Here is a 14,241-nt window from a genome sequence, read left to right on the forward strand (position 1 = left end):
TACACTACTCGACTACCCTGATCTTAAGTCTTCATACTTTCCTATCAGATGTCATGTTCTCACTAAGGGTTAAATCCTTCAAATCAGATCTCACGTAGTCTATCCACTTCCTCCTTGGTCGTCCTCCACTTTTCAAACATTGATAGTGAAAATGAACACTTACCTAAATATTATTGACCATCTACGTAATTTACCCTAAAAATAAAGTATTAAATTTGTATTAAAGAATAGTGTCCCACAAATGCGCTAATCTTGTTTGGTTTCATGAGAACCTAATATTCCTTTTTTCTTTTCTTTTCTGGCATTGCAAAAAGTTTAAAGTTCTTTTTGTCGCTAATTATATTATATTCGATTATTGAATATAATGGTAAAGTACACAAATGGTCCCTAACTATAAAGTAATACTTTATTAAGTTCTTCAACTATTAAAAGTTATAAAATAATCCTCCAACTATAGAATGTTGTTTTGTTAAGTCCATCGACTATTTAAAGTTATAAAATGATCACCGACTATTCATTATGTTTCAAACTCGTCATTTTCAGTTAAAAAATTGATGACATTTTGAGTTGAACGCTAATTTGTTGATTGTGATATGGTAAAATATGATCTTAAAATCTCAAACAACTATCATATTTTAGTCATCGTGTTATCGTCCAGATCAGACGATCGTCTATTTATAACGAAAAAATACGAGTTTGGAACATAATGAATAGTCAAGTGACCATTTTATAACTTTCAATAGTCGAGGAACTCAACAAAGCAACACTCTATAGTTTGAGGATCATTTTGTAACTTTTAATAGACGAGAGGCTTAATAAAGATGTATTCTATAGTTGGGGGACCATTTGAATACCTTACCCTAGATATAAACATTTTTTTATTAAATTAATAGAAGCTTGAATCACTAGATGATGGAAGGCATGTCAATACAGAATAGACTAACTATGCCATGATACCCATTTGCTTTTGATTTTTCTTGATTCTCCACACCCATTTAATAAAATACAAATGATGAGGTAATGCTTGTAAGGCACCGCGTTCTTTCCAGTTATATTTAATTTAAGACGATCATTGTCAACTCCTCCAGCTTGTCACACGATTTGTAAGACCAAATTCATGTCTAAAGCAAATAATCAAAAGAAGAAGAAAAATGAAGCTATCTTCCATTTCCATTACCTTATTCCTTGCCCTTCTGCAGGTTTTATCAGTCCAGCTGGTGAATTCACAGAAGACAGATTCTTGCGGTTCAAATTTGAACCTTGATGTTCCCTTTGATACAACTTCTCTCCACTGTCTTCCTGTCTGGAGCAGCCGTGATTTCATCCTCGGAGAGAGCATCCATCTTTCTAAGTCCAGATAGTGCATGTTGGATGTAAATATGTATTTGATTCGAATATATTTTGATGTTGGAACTTGGAATGTAACATGTTGCAGTATGTTCAGACGTCATCGAACGTATGGAGTTTTGTTCTGTCGGCTCCCGACACGAATTCTTATATCGCGATCGGGTTTTCCAGCGGTGGAATGATGGTGGGTTCGAGCTCCATGGTTGGCTGGATCTCAGCTGATGGCAGTGGAACGGTGAAACAATATTTTATTGGAGGCCAACGGCCAAACCTTGTGTTGCCTGACCAAAGTAACCTCACCCTTGTTAGCAACTCTTCGTCGATAACTTCCCGATCCTCGCGTCTATACATGGCATTCCAACTGAATACTACTCAACCCCTCTCACGGCTCATATATTCCGTTGGACAGATCTCGATGATTCCCTCATCTCCAAGCTATGCTTTGGCCAAACACCGTGACAAAGTCTCCACCACCTTGAATTACGTTAAAGGTAATTCATATAAATATTTCACTATAATATAATCGAGTCAAGTCAAATTCAAATGATAAAGATCAGGCTTTTATGGAAGAGCCATGGAGCACTAAATATGCTGAGCTGGGGGATACTGATGATAATCGGAGCAATGATTGCTCGGTACTGCAAGCAATGGGATCCGATCTGGTTTTACTCCCACTCAGCGATTCAGTCGTGCGCCCTCGTGCTCGGGATGGCGGGTGTAATATGCGGACTTGTTTTAGAAAATCGTCTCAAAACCGATCTCTCCACCCACAAAGGCCTCGGCATCTTCATACTTGTGCTGGGATGCCTCCAGGTTTCTCTCAAACACTCATTAAAATAATATGATTCTGCTCAAATACATGTGTGAACATGCGATCACCCTCTCTTGAAATATTGTACATCAATATATTTAATTAATGTACATAATTTTTAATTATAGATACATTAAAAAGAGCATAATTTATGCACATACTTGATATAGATACATTTATTTAATTTCATATCATGCTGATTAAAATAATATTACTGTCATAATTATCAAATAAAATACTACAACGAAGATGATTAAAATAATTTTTTATAGGGACGAACGTATCAACTAAGACCTCGTAGACCACTAGTGGTTGAAATAAAAAATATTTTTCAATAACGACGGTTAAAATAAAAAAAAATTAGGATTTGAATGATCAAAACGAAAGTGTTCGAAAGTTTCATGACCCATTGGTATAATTAACCATAAAAATAAATAGATGTCTCTATTTTATAAATTTATATTATGAGTTATGCAATGATAATTAAGTTTATTTTATATTAATATTTAGGCTTAATAATAAAATAAGTGTCCAAGCTATATTGCTTTTATCGACTAGGTGCTTAAATTATTTTTTTAACTCATCCAAGTGTCTAACGTTATAAGCATTATCACTTTAGGTGTATGACGTCACAAACGTTATCACTTTAGGTGCATCGGTTCTAACGCCCTGCGTGCCCTTTTTCCTCCTTCATCCGTTAATTTGCATGGCCAAAGGCTAAACAACTGATTAAACAATCAACCAAATGATCAATTTTCACAGTAAGCTAAAACGATCTATTACAATGATCGATCAAATGAATTTAAGAGATTGCGTATTTAAGATTTTAGAAATTAGGGATTAAAATTTAGGGACTATGATTTTTTGGATTTGGAGATAATATTAAGAGTTGTACCCATTTAGTGGGTAATCGACGACGTATGGGTGGACCATTGACGGCGAATGGGTGGCTGGAGATGACTGACGGTTGGAGTAAATAGAAATATAATAAGAGATTTTAAGAGTTAAAGGTTTTTGGGTATTTAAAAAATGAGATTTTTAAGAAAAATATTTTTAATTTTTAAAAATAAAATTTAAAATTTATTAAATTGTGACACATGTCACTTAACGAACTTTTCTAACGGTCGATAAAATCGAGACACTTAAAGTGATAACGATTGTAACTTCAGATACCTAAAACGGTAACTTTTATAACGTTAGACACCTAAATAAGTCAAAAAATAATTTAAGCATCTATTCGGAAAAAAAATCTTGTTTGAGTACTTATTTTAATATTAAATATAATATCTATGTACCAAAAGTAAGTGGAACCAATCAATTAGGATTGATTCATGTGGTAAAAGTTTTTATTAAAATATTCACTCATCAAAATTAAATATATAATTTAAATCAATTTAGATTAATCGGGATAAAATCGAGAGTACAATATAAAAAAAAGTGAAACCAAGAAAGCCGGGAAAAATGTACGAGGTATAAAGCATAAAAGAAAATCCTCCCATTATTTTGGCTGGGGTTCCTTCCCTCCCTTGTCGCGCGAGATCGCTTTCATCCACACTCCCTCTAAAAAAAACAAAAAAATAAATAAATAAACAAATAAGGTACATAAAAACCCCGAGATCCAGCGAACGAAGCTAAGGATCCGAAAACCTGAAGAGAACTACAAAAGGGGAAAATTTTATTAGCTTCGTCCTTCTCCCTCCTCCCGAACCCTAGAAGAAGGGAAACCCCCCCCCAAAAAAAAGTACCAACTTTCTTCTTTTGCTTGCTTTAGAATTCTCTCGAAATTTCTCTGATCTACCATTATTACCCTTTTACTCTCTTCAATCCCTTTCCAATTCCCTTCCCTTCCAACCTGTCTCTCTCGCTCTTCATTTCACCGCTCAATTCTCCTCTTTCCCCTTTTTTGTTTTAAATTTCGCGCGGTTTTGGTTTTTATTTGAATTTGACTATTTTCTTTGTAATCTTTTTACTGGTAGAGAAGCGTTAGTGAGTTGAATAGAAGAAGTGGAAAAAAAAGAAGTTGAATTTTCGAGCTTTGCTTTGCCGTGATCTGAATAGGTACGACGGCGAACTTGCGATTTCATGTTTGAGGCATTATTGATTTCTTTTGTTTTTCTTTTAACGTTTACTTTTGAAAGTTTGTAATGATAAAATTTGATAGGGGGTTTCTTTCTTATTCTTTTTTTTTTGTATATAAGTGTGTATAATACATACTTAGAATTCGTTATTCTTTGAGAAATTGTTGTTTCGGCATCTGTTCTTCATGTCTTTTTCCCCCTTGGAGATTATATAAATACAAAGATTTCGAGAAATAAATAGTGGAAATGAGAAATTGAGAATAATTTAAGTTTGTAATTTTGGTGTCTTTTATGTGTAGAAAATAAGTTGGTTATGTGGGATTGAAGAAATATTTGGTAAATTGTTTTAGTGGTTAAAGCGGAGTTAGTAGCGAAGTTAGAGGAAACTATGCTAGAAGTCTAGATCTACTTGGTGTTAAGAGTGCCATGTATGACGCTAATTAAGTTTCCTGAAGCTGCTATTGCTCGAAAACTTATTTGACTTACGAACATTAACTAGGAATTTAGAATTTATTCTGAAAGTTACATATGCTATCGTTTGTCTTGTTTTGGCAATTAATACTAAGTTATGGTCAAAAGTTTAACCTGGGGAATGTAGTTTTTAAAGTTAGTGGGTCGATTTCCTTCTACTGAACCCATATGTTTGAGGCTATTGGTGCTTTGATATGTTCAATGAAAATATTAATCCTGGCCTTGCCTCTATTTTGCTTTTTGATCTGAAAATAAACGGTTAGCTGATTACCAAGTTGGTTTTCATCAGCTATACTTCACATATCTTTTGCCTAAATGTGCATATCTTTTGGTACTAATGATATGATTGTTTGAATATAAATAAATAAATTGTAGAAAAGATGAGGGAAAAGAAATTAATTGCTACATTGGAGAACTATATTTGATGTGAAAGTTAGCATTGGAACTTAAAAGTTGTAAGCTGCCTGCTAGTTTTACAAGTGTGAAACAGAAGGGCAACAAAGTGTTTAAAAGATGTACTTACCATATGTATGTATGCATTTTTAGTTTTAATATGTTATTAGCCTTTCTACACTATATTGCATGCTGCATGTGAGTCTATGTTTACCTTTATAGATGTTTTGAGTCGATATTCATAGATATTTTCCCTGACTTTTGACTAAAAATTTGCAGTTTATGATGGTACATATTCCATGAATTGTTAACTCATGGATCCTGAAGGCAAGAAATTTGGAGGAGGTAATATTGTTTAGAATGAAGGTTTTTATTGCACTTTCTTTGTTTTCATTGCATTTGTTTTTGGCTTTGTTCAGTCCATTTGAAGTTTTCAGATTAAAAAACTGAGTCCTGTAATTTCATGTAAAGTTCTTTGGTATTTATATTTTTGTTATTACATTTCTTTTTCAATTGACAAGAAATTGTGTATAAAATAAATGTAGGACCAAGAGAACTTAGCGGTGCTGTTGATCTTATAAGTCACTATAAACTATTGCCTCACCACGACTTCTTCTGCAAGAGACCTCTTCCTGTATCAATCTCAGATACACATTATCTTCATAATGTGGTGGGAGATACAGAAATTAGAAAAGGGAGAAGGGATGCAGCTGGACCAGCTTATTCAGAATACATCTCATAACAGAGACGCTAATAACTGTATACAGCCTTTTGACCTTGATATTCTTAAGGAGGCTTTCCAGCTGAGTGAAGCCACTCCTGTCGAATTGCCGGCGGTAAGAAATTTACTGTTTTGAGACTACCTATATTTAAATATCTTAAGCTAAATGACGATCCTATATATTGTGCCAATTCAGTAAATTGGTAAAACTTTAATAGTTTATCTGGTGTTTATTTTTTCATTGACAATTTTTTCCTTCAATATTCATAGTTGGAGTTAATAACCATTTTGTTTATTTGATAGAGTGAAAAAGGGATTCCTACAATTGCTGGAAAATCAAAGAGTGAAGCTAAAGATAAAGATAGAGAGAGGAAGCATAAAAAGCACAAGGACCGAAATAAGGAGAAGGATAAAGAGCATAAGAAGCACAAGCACCGTCATAAAGATAAAGATCGAAGTAAAGATAAAGACAAGGAAAAAAAGAAGGATAAAAGTAGGCATCAAGATTCTGGCGCTGATCACTCAAAAAAGAATCATGAAAAGGTTTGAAGTTTGTTACCTCTTGCTGCTAGTGCTTGATCACTCGTTTGGCCCCCTTAGGATAGTGGAAAAATCGTTAGTCAACAAGTCATGGCTAGCAGACTAGGATGTTGTGCCCAAGTACATAAAAATCAGTCTGTAAATCTACCCATTCATTTTTCCATAGTTACATTGATTTTGAGCCATGCATAAGATATATTCTTTTATATCAGGAAAAATAAGTAATTCTGCTGATGGCAGGAATTCACTACTGTCGTCTGGACAGTTGTTTACTTTGTCATCTGGAAGTTGATCAAAAACTTTATTTTGAAATTAAATTAAATTTTAAATGGAATTCCATGTAAAGTTCTTTGTGATTCATATACTTTCAGAAAAGGAAGCACGATGGAGATGAAGATTTTAATGATGTTCACAGACACAAAAAAAGTAAGGTAATGCACATCATTCTGGATTTTACTCTCATTTGTTGCTTATGCGGATATCTTTTATATTTGTGACACATGCAGAACCAACTCTTCATTTTTTCCCCAGACTCGTGTCCATAGACCTAGTTTTCTAAGTACTGTCCCATTGTGCTAATCAAAGTACATAATTTGTTGCAGCATAAAAGCTCAAAAATAGATGAAGTTGGTGTAATTAAAGTAGCAGGCTGAAGGGGTGGCTCTATAGTTCATTTGTCGTCTCAGATGGTTATTAGAGAGTGGGAGGGTTTTCTTAATGTTCTCTTCTTTGCTTGAGGTGAATGCCGTATCGTGCTGTTTTATTTTTTTCTTAATGTAATTGCTTGTTATTCAAAATAGTACCCACTTATCTACTTCTAATCATTTATCAAAATTAAAAAGTTCACTGAAATTTATATATGAATATAACCCAGATCTAGAATGATTTTCTTTGCCTCTAACATTATGTGATTTATTCTTCTCCTTTCAACTCATGCAACCAAGGTAAAATGAAGAACTAGTTGTGAAATACTTAATTTTCCATTGTATGAATGATGTATTAGAGTGGGGCTGTTTGCAGCAGGATGTTCTTACTATAGTTTTTTTAAATTGTCTAAAAGGATAATTTTATAGATGTAGCCAAGCAACTGGCTTGATAGGGCATATTGTTCTCAACTTTTTGCCAGTAAAATACAGCAAGTGGTAATTTACCGGATCTGCTAAATTAGTGTTTTCTGGATGTTGCCAGACAAACCGTCTGGCTGAAAAGGTTATGAAATGACATTCATTTGTCTTCTGCTTAGAATAAATTAGTTACACATTTCAAGTATTTACAATTCTAGTTTTAGGGATGAAGATTCCAATGAGAAAGGTAGTGCAATTATTTGCTTCTTTCTCTTGAATTGAATCGATATATAAACATGGCCTATGCTCTTGATAGGATTGAACTCTATCCATGTCTAACAGTTCATTATGTGACATGTTATTATTTTAAAATAAGACAGACTCTTACTATTATTATAGAGCTTGGGACTGGAGGTGGGGTTGGGGGAAGGGTGTTAAAATAGAAGTTAGATTTTGAAGGTTCTAACTAACACTGTCTCTCTTTCTGGTTTTCATGCAGAGTAACTTGTAAACTGGGTATAGAATGTGTAGGTGGTGAATTCATCGTCCATTGATTGATATCTGTTGCAAGGTATAGGTTGCTGAACATGGTCTTTTTTGTATCATAAACATTGGCTTATATTTGCCTGTAACATGCAAAACTTTGATTTTCTTTTTTTGTAGAATGTTGGATGACTGTGCTGTTCCTTTACTCATAATTTTATTTAGTTAAAAGTTTTAAAACCCTAGCCCTGGAATGATATATCAGTTTGATTTAGGGTTGGCAGCTTTTCTTTTGTGGAAAGAATAGGGTAGATGGGGGATGGTGTTTTACTTTTGTTCCTTCCCTTTTTTGTGGTAATGTCCGCTGTTAAGGCAGTATCTCATTTGTTTCGTTTCATTTTAGTTGAGAATTCTGGTTATGGAATTCATTAAGGATTTGATTAGCTAACATGAAAAAAATTCAAGTAGCTTAGATTCCCGATATTTGCAGTTTTTTCTTCTTTATGATCACAGTTGTATAAAGTTGTGATAAAAACCCAAAAACAAATAAAAGATTGAGAATGGTGAGATAAAAGGGTTTAAAATTGTTGATACAAAGGAGTGGATTGAATGTCAAGGACAGTTCACTTGGAGAACCTAGGGCCATAAGGAGCATTCACTCGACCTCACCAAGGCATCACACTTCGTCCTGCATGGGTATAGTTCAATTGTATGTCCTGTACATAGGTCCTATTAAGTTGTGTCGTTAGCTTCAACTAGGGGATTCAGAGAACACTTTGAAGCGTCCATTCTACTTCATTCTTCCTCGAGCCCTTTGAAACTACCCGTTGGCGGCTCTATGACCTTACTGTCCTTAACCTCCAACCCTCTATTTTGTATCAACCGAACTAGTCATTAGACAGGCTTTAAGTTTGAGAAAAGAAAAGCTTATATATCCCTTATATTATATGATATGGTTATTAACCGCCCAAATTTATGGTTACGAGAAAGAAGTGAAACCCAAGCAAACAATATGTGAGAAGCAGTATCCAAAATCTGATGCCAGCTCAGAATACTCTCCCTGAGTGTGGGGAAAAGTACCATAAAAGAAAAACGTTTCATCGTCAGAAGAGAAGATAGATAATGCTTCGGCACTCAAAGGTCAAAGTTGCATAAAACGTCAAGGGATCGACAACATGCTTCTCCTTCTTAAAGCTCAAAATATGAAATTTATATTGTGCAGACTTGTTATAAACATGGATCAAATAAAGAGAAGCAGGATTGTGGGTTTTTGGGCCCAATAGGGCACGTGCTTAAATTATTTGACTCATTAGGGCATCTCAAAAATTAATTTGGGATTTACAGAATTTTCTATAATACAGGTGAACTCCTCACCTCGTCGTGACAAGTTATATGAGATATATTTTTTATATTCTAGGCCTAATATTTTAATATTTCTTGTGGAATTCGACACTTAGAGATTACATGTTTTATTAAAAAATTATTATTTTTTTAGATTATTATACAAATTTATTGTTAGAAAGAAAAAAATATATTGGAACTTGTCACGTCAATGTGACGAGTTCCATTGTTCATTTCTTAAATTTTTAACTATAAATAGGAGTTGAGCTAGTTGATAGATTTATAGGAGAACCAAAACATGCACTTGTGGGAAGAATATTCATAAAATTATCATTGATATTTGTAAAATCGGTACAACATGGGAATGCGATTATAAAATATTTATAGGCATGCTCGATATCTTGGGAGATGTGGACAATGCTTCCAATTGTGGCATTCACCTCTGCAGTGGTCATATAGCTTCAGTAGATCTTTCTCTCTTTGAGGGTCATCCATATTAGTATGAATTCGAGTAGATTCAAGACGACCCCTCAACTTCCTTCGTAATTGCGGATTGAGCAACCATTCTTCAGAGAATATAGGTGACCAATATGCATCGTTTGGGAGATACTTAAACTCGTAACTGTATATGTTACGCATAGTATGCATGCTATAACATTCATCAATATAAATGTATGGGTTTACATTCACATACATACATGCAGCAACTGCTACATTCACATACATACATGCAGCAACCGCGTGAACGCATCGGTATCTAAAGGCTTAAAATCGACCACAGTCACACCATATTCTATTCAGATTACCAGTATATGTGGCAGAAGTCCCACCCTCATGTGGTCGAACAAGTGCTTGGACAATATAATCAGATTCCAATATGGTGAAATTACGAACATACATTGATGTTGCATGAGTATGATTTTTGGTCATTGCTTTCTCCAGATTTGGAGCCTAATTTCTACCTTTGTTGAGCATTGCCTCTAACTGGGCATTTTTTCTGCCCAAGCTTTACCCAATATGAAGTATGTCTCCCAAACAATACTTGTCACCGGAAGATGTCTAGTCCCTTTTAACATTGAATTGATATACTCGACAAGATTGGTTGTCATATGACTTTAACGTTGACCTTGATCGTCATATGCATGTGCCCATCTTTCCCGAGGTATCTCAACTGTAAAGTTATACACCACTTCTCCATACTTTCTCAAATTTTCCAATCTTGCATGGAAGTTCGGTTGTAGTAATGTGTAGCCTGAAAAAATTGTTACCTATAACTTTTTAGAGGCCATTTAATGCATAATGGTGGTGCATTATCATCTTCTGCAATTTTTCAGAGGTCATTCAATGCATAATTTAAACAACTTTTTAGAGAACGAGTGAAATAATGTACATTATCATCTTCTATAAAATTTTAGAGGTCATTTAATGCATAATTTAAATAACTTTTCAGGCAACAAATGAAATAGTGGTGCAGTACCATCTTCTGCAACTTTTATGAGGTCATTCAATGCATAATTTAAACAATTTTCAGAAAATTGGTGAAATAGTGGTGCATTATCATCTTCTGCAACTTTTCAGTGATGTATCAACTCAAATAAAAAAACTTTTTTGTGGTGCATTTATCACTTCATATCAGAAAAAAAATGTGTTTCTCATAGGCCAAATAATGAACCTATTTCACCAACTTTTCAATGCTCATTTAATCATCTTCAACAACCATTAATATGTGTGAGTTAAAAGCCATTTTACTTTGTCAACTATTTGTGCAGTTGTTTTTTACGATTGTAAATTTATAACCATGTGTTTCTAAAAAAACATTCAACTACACGAGTTGAAGTTCAATATAGAAACAACAGTTCTACTCGGAAGCAGTAAAAGAGTATGTTCCTTATATTATAGAGTTTCACTATCATGCACGAGGTTTCATCTAAGCGATGATGTAAATTTTGCTGGAATGATTGAGACATATTATTATCACTCTTTCTCTAATATCGATTTGTTTGTAGAGTTTGATGATCTCGACCTTGCTCGTACCATTGAGGATGTTGCTTCCAACTCGAATATCCCACCAACTTAGACATGACCAAGAAAAAAAAGATGATGAAGACCTAGAAGCATAGTTCCAATTCGTACATGAACGACAACAACAAAAAGAATGGGGAATTAAAGAACTTAATCTTACATCTAACAAGTCTACTGATTATGAATACTAAAACTTCTTAATTAATACTGCTATGTTAATGATTTTATTTAATATTTAGGGTGTTCTTAAGGTTAATTCTATTTACGTCCTTATGTTAATGTATTAAGTTTGTAGTTTTTTTTTCTTCCTAATGTTCATTTTTGAATATCTAATCTAATGTTCATAGTTTATTGTTCTTTTCAACATAATCTGCCACATTTTGGAGAGAGAAAATATTAACTGAACTCGTCACCTCGACGTGACGAGTTCCAGTGTATTTTTTCTTTCCAACAATAAATTCGCATAATAATCTAAAAAAATAATTTTTTTAATAAAACTCGTCATATCGATGTAACAAGTTTTGCAGGAAATATTAAAATATTAGGTCAGGAATATAAAAATTATATCCCATGAAACTTGTCACGTTGAGGTGACAGTTTGCCCTGAATTGTTAAAAATATTGTAGATCCCAAATTAATTTTTGAGGTGTCCTAATGGGCCAAATTATTTAAGCGGTGCCTTATTGGGCCAAAAAAACCAGGCCATAGGCTGATGGGCTTCCTGGTTGAGCCATTGACTGCAGCAGAATTATCAAATGTATATATAGAAGTTGAAACCACAAGGATTGTGTTAGGAGATGAGCAATTAAACTCCATCGAAAGTTCAAATACTTAACAAGTATATTATATTTTAAATAATTTAATTATCATATTTCTTAAATATTATTCATATATTATCTGATATTCCACCTAAAACTCGATCCAAATTTTAAGATGAAAATTTATATTTGACTTGATCTGATTCGATCTGATATATATATATATATATATATATTATTTCATTTTTATTCAATAATTGAAATATATATAGAGATATAAATATCAGTTAAGATCCACTTACACAATGTAAAAAAAATTAGTTTTACACAGATTTAGAGCCGTTGGATTAGATGAAATAAATGGTTGAGTTTTACTCATTTTTTCCCAATAAATATCTTCACATTTACTACTGTAAATCTCAGTCGTTTATTTATCTCATCTAACGGTCTCAAAATTGTGTTAAGAATTATAAAAAAAATATTTATTATGTGTTTAATTTACGATTATGATTGTAAACTTTTATTGTAATTTGGATATTTTTTATTTTTAATAAAACTATTTGTTTCTATTTGTTAAAAAATAAATTATTTAATAAAAAATATTTTGTTTGATAAATATAAAAATAAGATATGTAATAATTGATAACATTACATCTGTAAAATAAAAAAAATCATATTCTAAATTGATTAAAAAAATATAAGTGTGATATTTGTAAAGGGTAAACTACAAGTTTAATACTTAAACTATTATTTTTATTTTTTTTTGAGTATTTAAATTTTATTTTTTTCAAAAGCATACCTAACTTTTAATTTAAGTTTCATTTTGGTACCTACCGTTAAAAATTTAACAATGATGTTGATATGTTATCATAAGGTAATACCATGTCATCATTGGAAAAATTCAAAAATATCATATAAGCAGTTCTGTTAACTTTTTAATGGTGATGTATCAAACTAAAACCTAAGCTAAACGTTAAGTATAATTTAAAATAAATAAAGTTTGCGTATCAAAATAGGATAAAAATAATAATTTAAATATTATCTATGTAGTTTTTTTATTAAATCTACGGTGCTTGTAAATGATAACATATGTTATAAATATTATCTATGTAGTTTTTTGTGTGAGGGGAATCTATGGGAAAGTCTCATAACTACAAAGAAAATGCATTCCCGAGGATTGTTCACACAAAAAGGCATTCTTTATCCGAACATTTCTATAATTTAATATAATATCATATATATTTTTTTAAACTATAAAATAAAAAAACATTATTTTGTGAGGGGAATTAATGAAAAAGTCTCCTAACTATAAAGGAAGTGTATTTTCAAAGATTGTCCGTACAAAATGATGTATTTTCTCTTATAAAAATAATTATAATTTTTTAATAATAAATAACCTTATTCTATAAAAAAAAATTGGGGTTTTTTAATATTTTGACCCGCTATATTTATTATTTTAGTTGTTTTTGAAATTACACTTTTTAAATAAATTCAAATAAATAGAAGGATCGCAATTTAAATACGTTTTCAAGTTTGTAATTCCCAATATTTAAACAACGTATAATCGTTTAGGTTCTAAAATTTGGGCGTTGTGGGGTGCTCACCCCTCCCCACACGTAATCGACTCCCGAACTTTAAAAATGAATTTTTGGTAAAACGCATACCATTTTTTTCGTTTAAGGTTTCCAACCTACCTAACTTAAAAGTTAGTGACGACTTCAAAATCAAATTGTTTTCAAAATTATATTTCATTGCCTTCTTCAGATTAAATTTTTTAAGTCTAACGAATTTCCGAAGGAGACGTTATGACAGTGAAAACTTACTTTAAAATTTCATCCTTTTTTTTAAATTTCTTTCTTGTATTTAATTGCTGAGTTACTTTTAGAGTTTCTAGGTTAAGCTGGAACTCTCATTTTCATTTTCTTTTTTATTGCCTTGATCACTTATTTATAGCAGTTAAGGGATAAAGGAATGTCCAATTTGAACTTAATGATGTTGAGTGCTTACTTTTTCAGTTAAATTTGGAAGTTTGTTAATATGTTTATTAGTATTAATGGAAATAAGCTTGTTCTAAGTGATCCTTGCTATTAGGCCACTTTAGAATTTGGAAATAGAGGAAAGCAGGAAAAGCTTAATTTGCTGAAACTCATTGTCTTTGGAAAGGGAGCTTAGATCATTCTGATCTGTTTATGGAAGGAATTTGTTATCGTGA

The 14,241-nt window shown here is 32.4% G+C and overlaps 1 protein-coding gene and 1 pseudogene across 1 annotated transcript; both read left to right on the forward strand.

The window, feature by feature from the left end:
• The first annotated feature begins 1,108 nt into the window (after window positions 1-1,108).
• On the forward strand, window positions 1,109-2,187 carry LOC120130674 (cytochrome b561 and DOMON domain-containing protein At3g07570-like). Its single transcript, XM_039147865.1, has 3 exons — window positions 1,109-1,322; window positions 1,427-1,831; window positions 1,876-2,187. Exons 1-3 carry the CDS (start codon window positions 1,152-1,154, stop codon window positions 2,185-2,187), a joined length of 888 nt encoding a protein of 295 aa, XP_039003796.1. The 5' UTR covers window positions 1,109-1,151.
• A 1,569-nt stretch (window positions 2,188-3,756) lies between these two features.
• LOC120130721 lies at window positions 3,757-8,150 on the forward strand (annotated as a pseudogene).
• The last annotated feature ends 6,091 nt before the right edge of the window (window positions 8,151-14,241 follow it).

Source organism: Hibiscus syriacus, unplaced genomic scaffold (assembly GCF_006381635.1).
Source record: "Hibiscus syriacus cultivar Baekdansim isolate YM2019G1 unplaced genomic scaffold, ASM638163v2 tig00110548_pilon, whole genome shotgun sequence".
In the NCBI taxonomy this organism is placed as follows: Eukaryota; Viridiplantae; Streptophyta; class Magnoliopsida; order Malvales; family Malvaceae; genus Hibiscus; species Hibiscus syriacus.

What these genes read in the sequence shown, in the direction of transcription:
- LOC120130674 (XM_039147865.1), top strand. Translation starts at nt 1,152, where the DNA reads ATGAAGCTATCTTCCATTTCCATTACCTTATTCCTTGCCCTTCTGCAG. An exon ending in TCTGGAGCAGCCGTGATTTC is followed by an intron (nt 1,323 to 1,426) that starts ATCCTCGGAGAG and finishes TTGGAATGTAAC; the next exon opens with ATGTTGCAGTATGTTCAGAC. An exon ending in TCTCCACCACCTTGAATTAC is followed by an intron (nt 1,832 to 1,875) that starts GTTAAAGGTAAT and finishes AATATAATCGAG; the next exon opens with TCAAGTCAAATTCAAATGAT.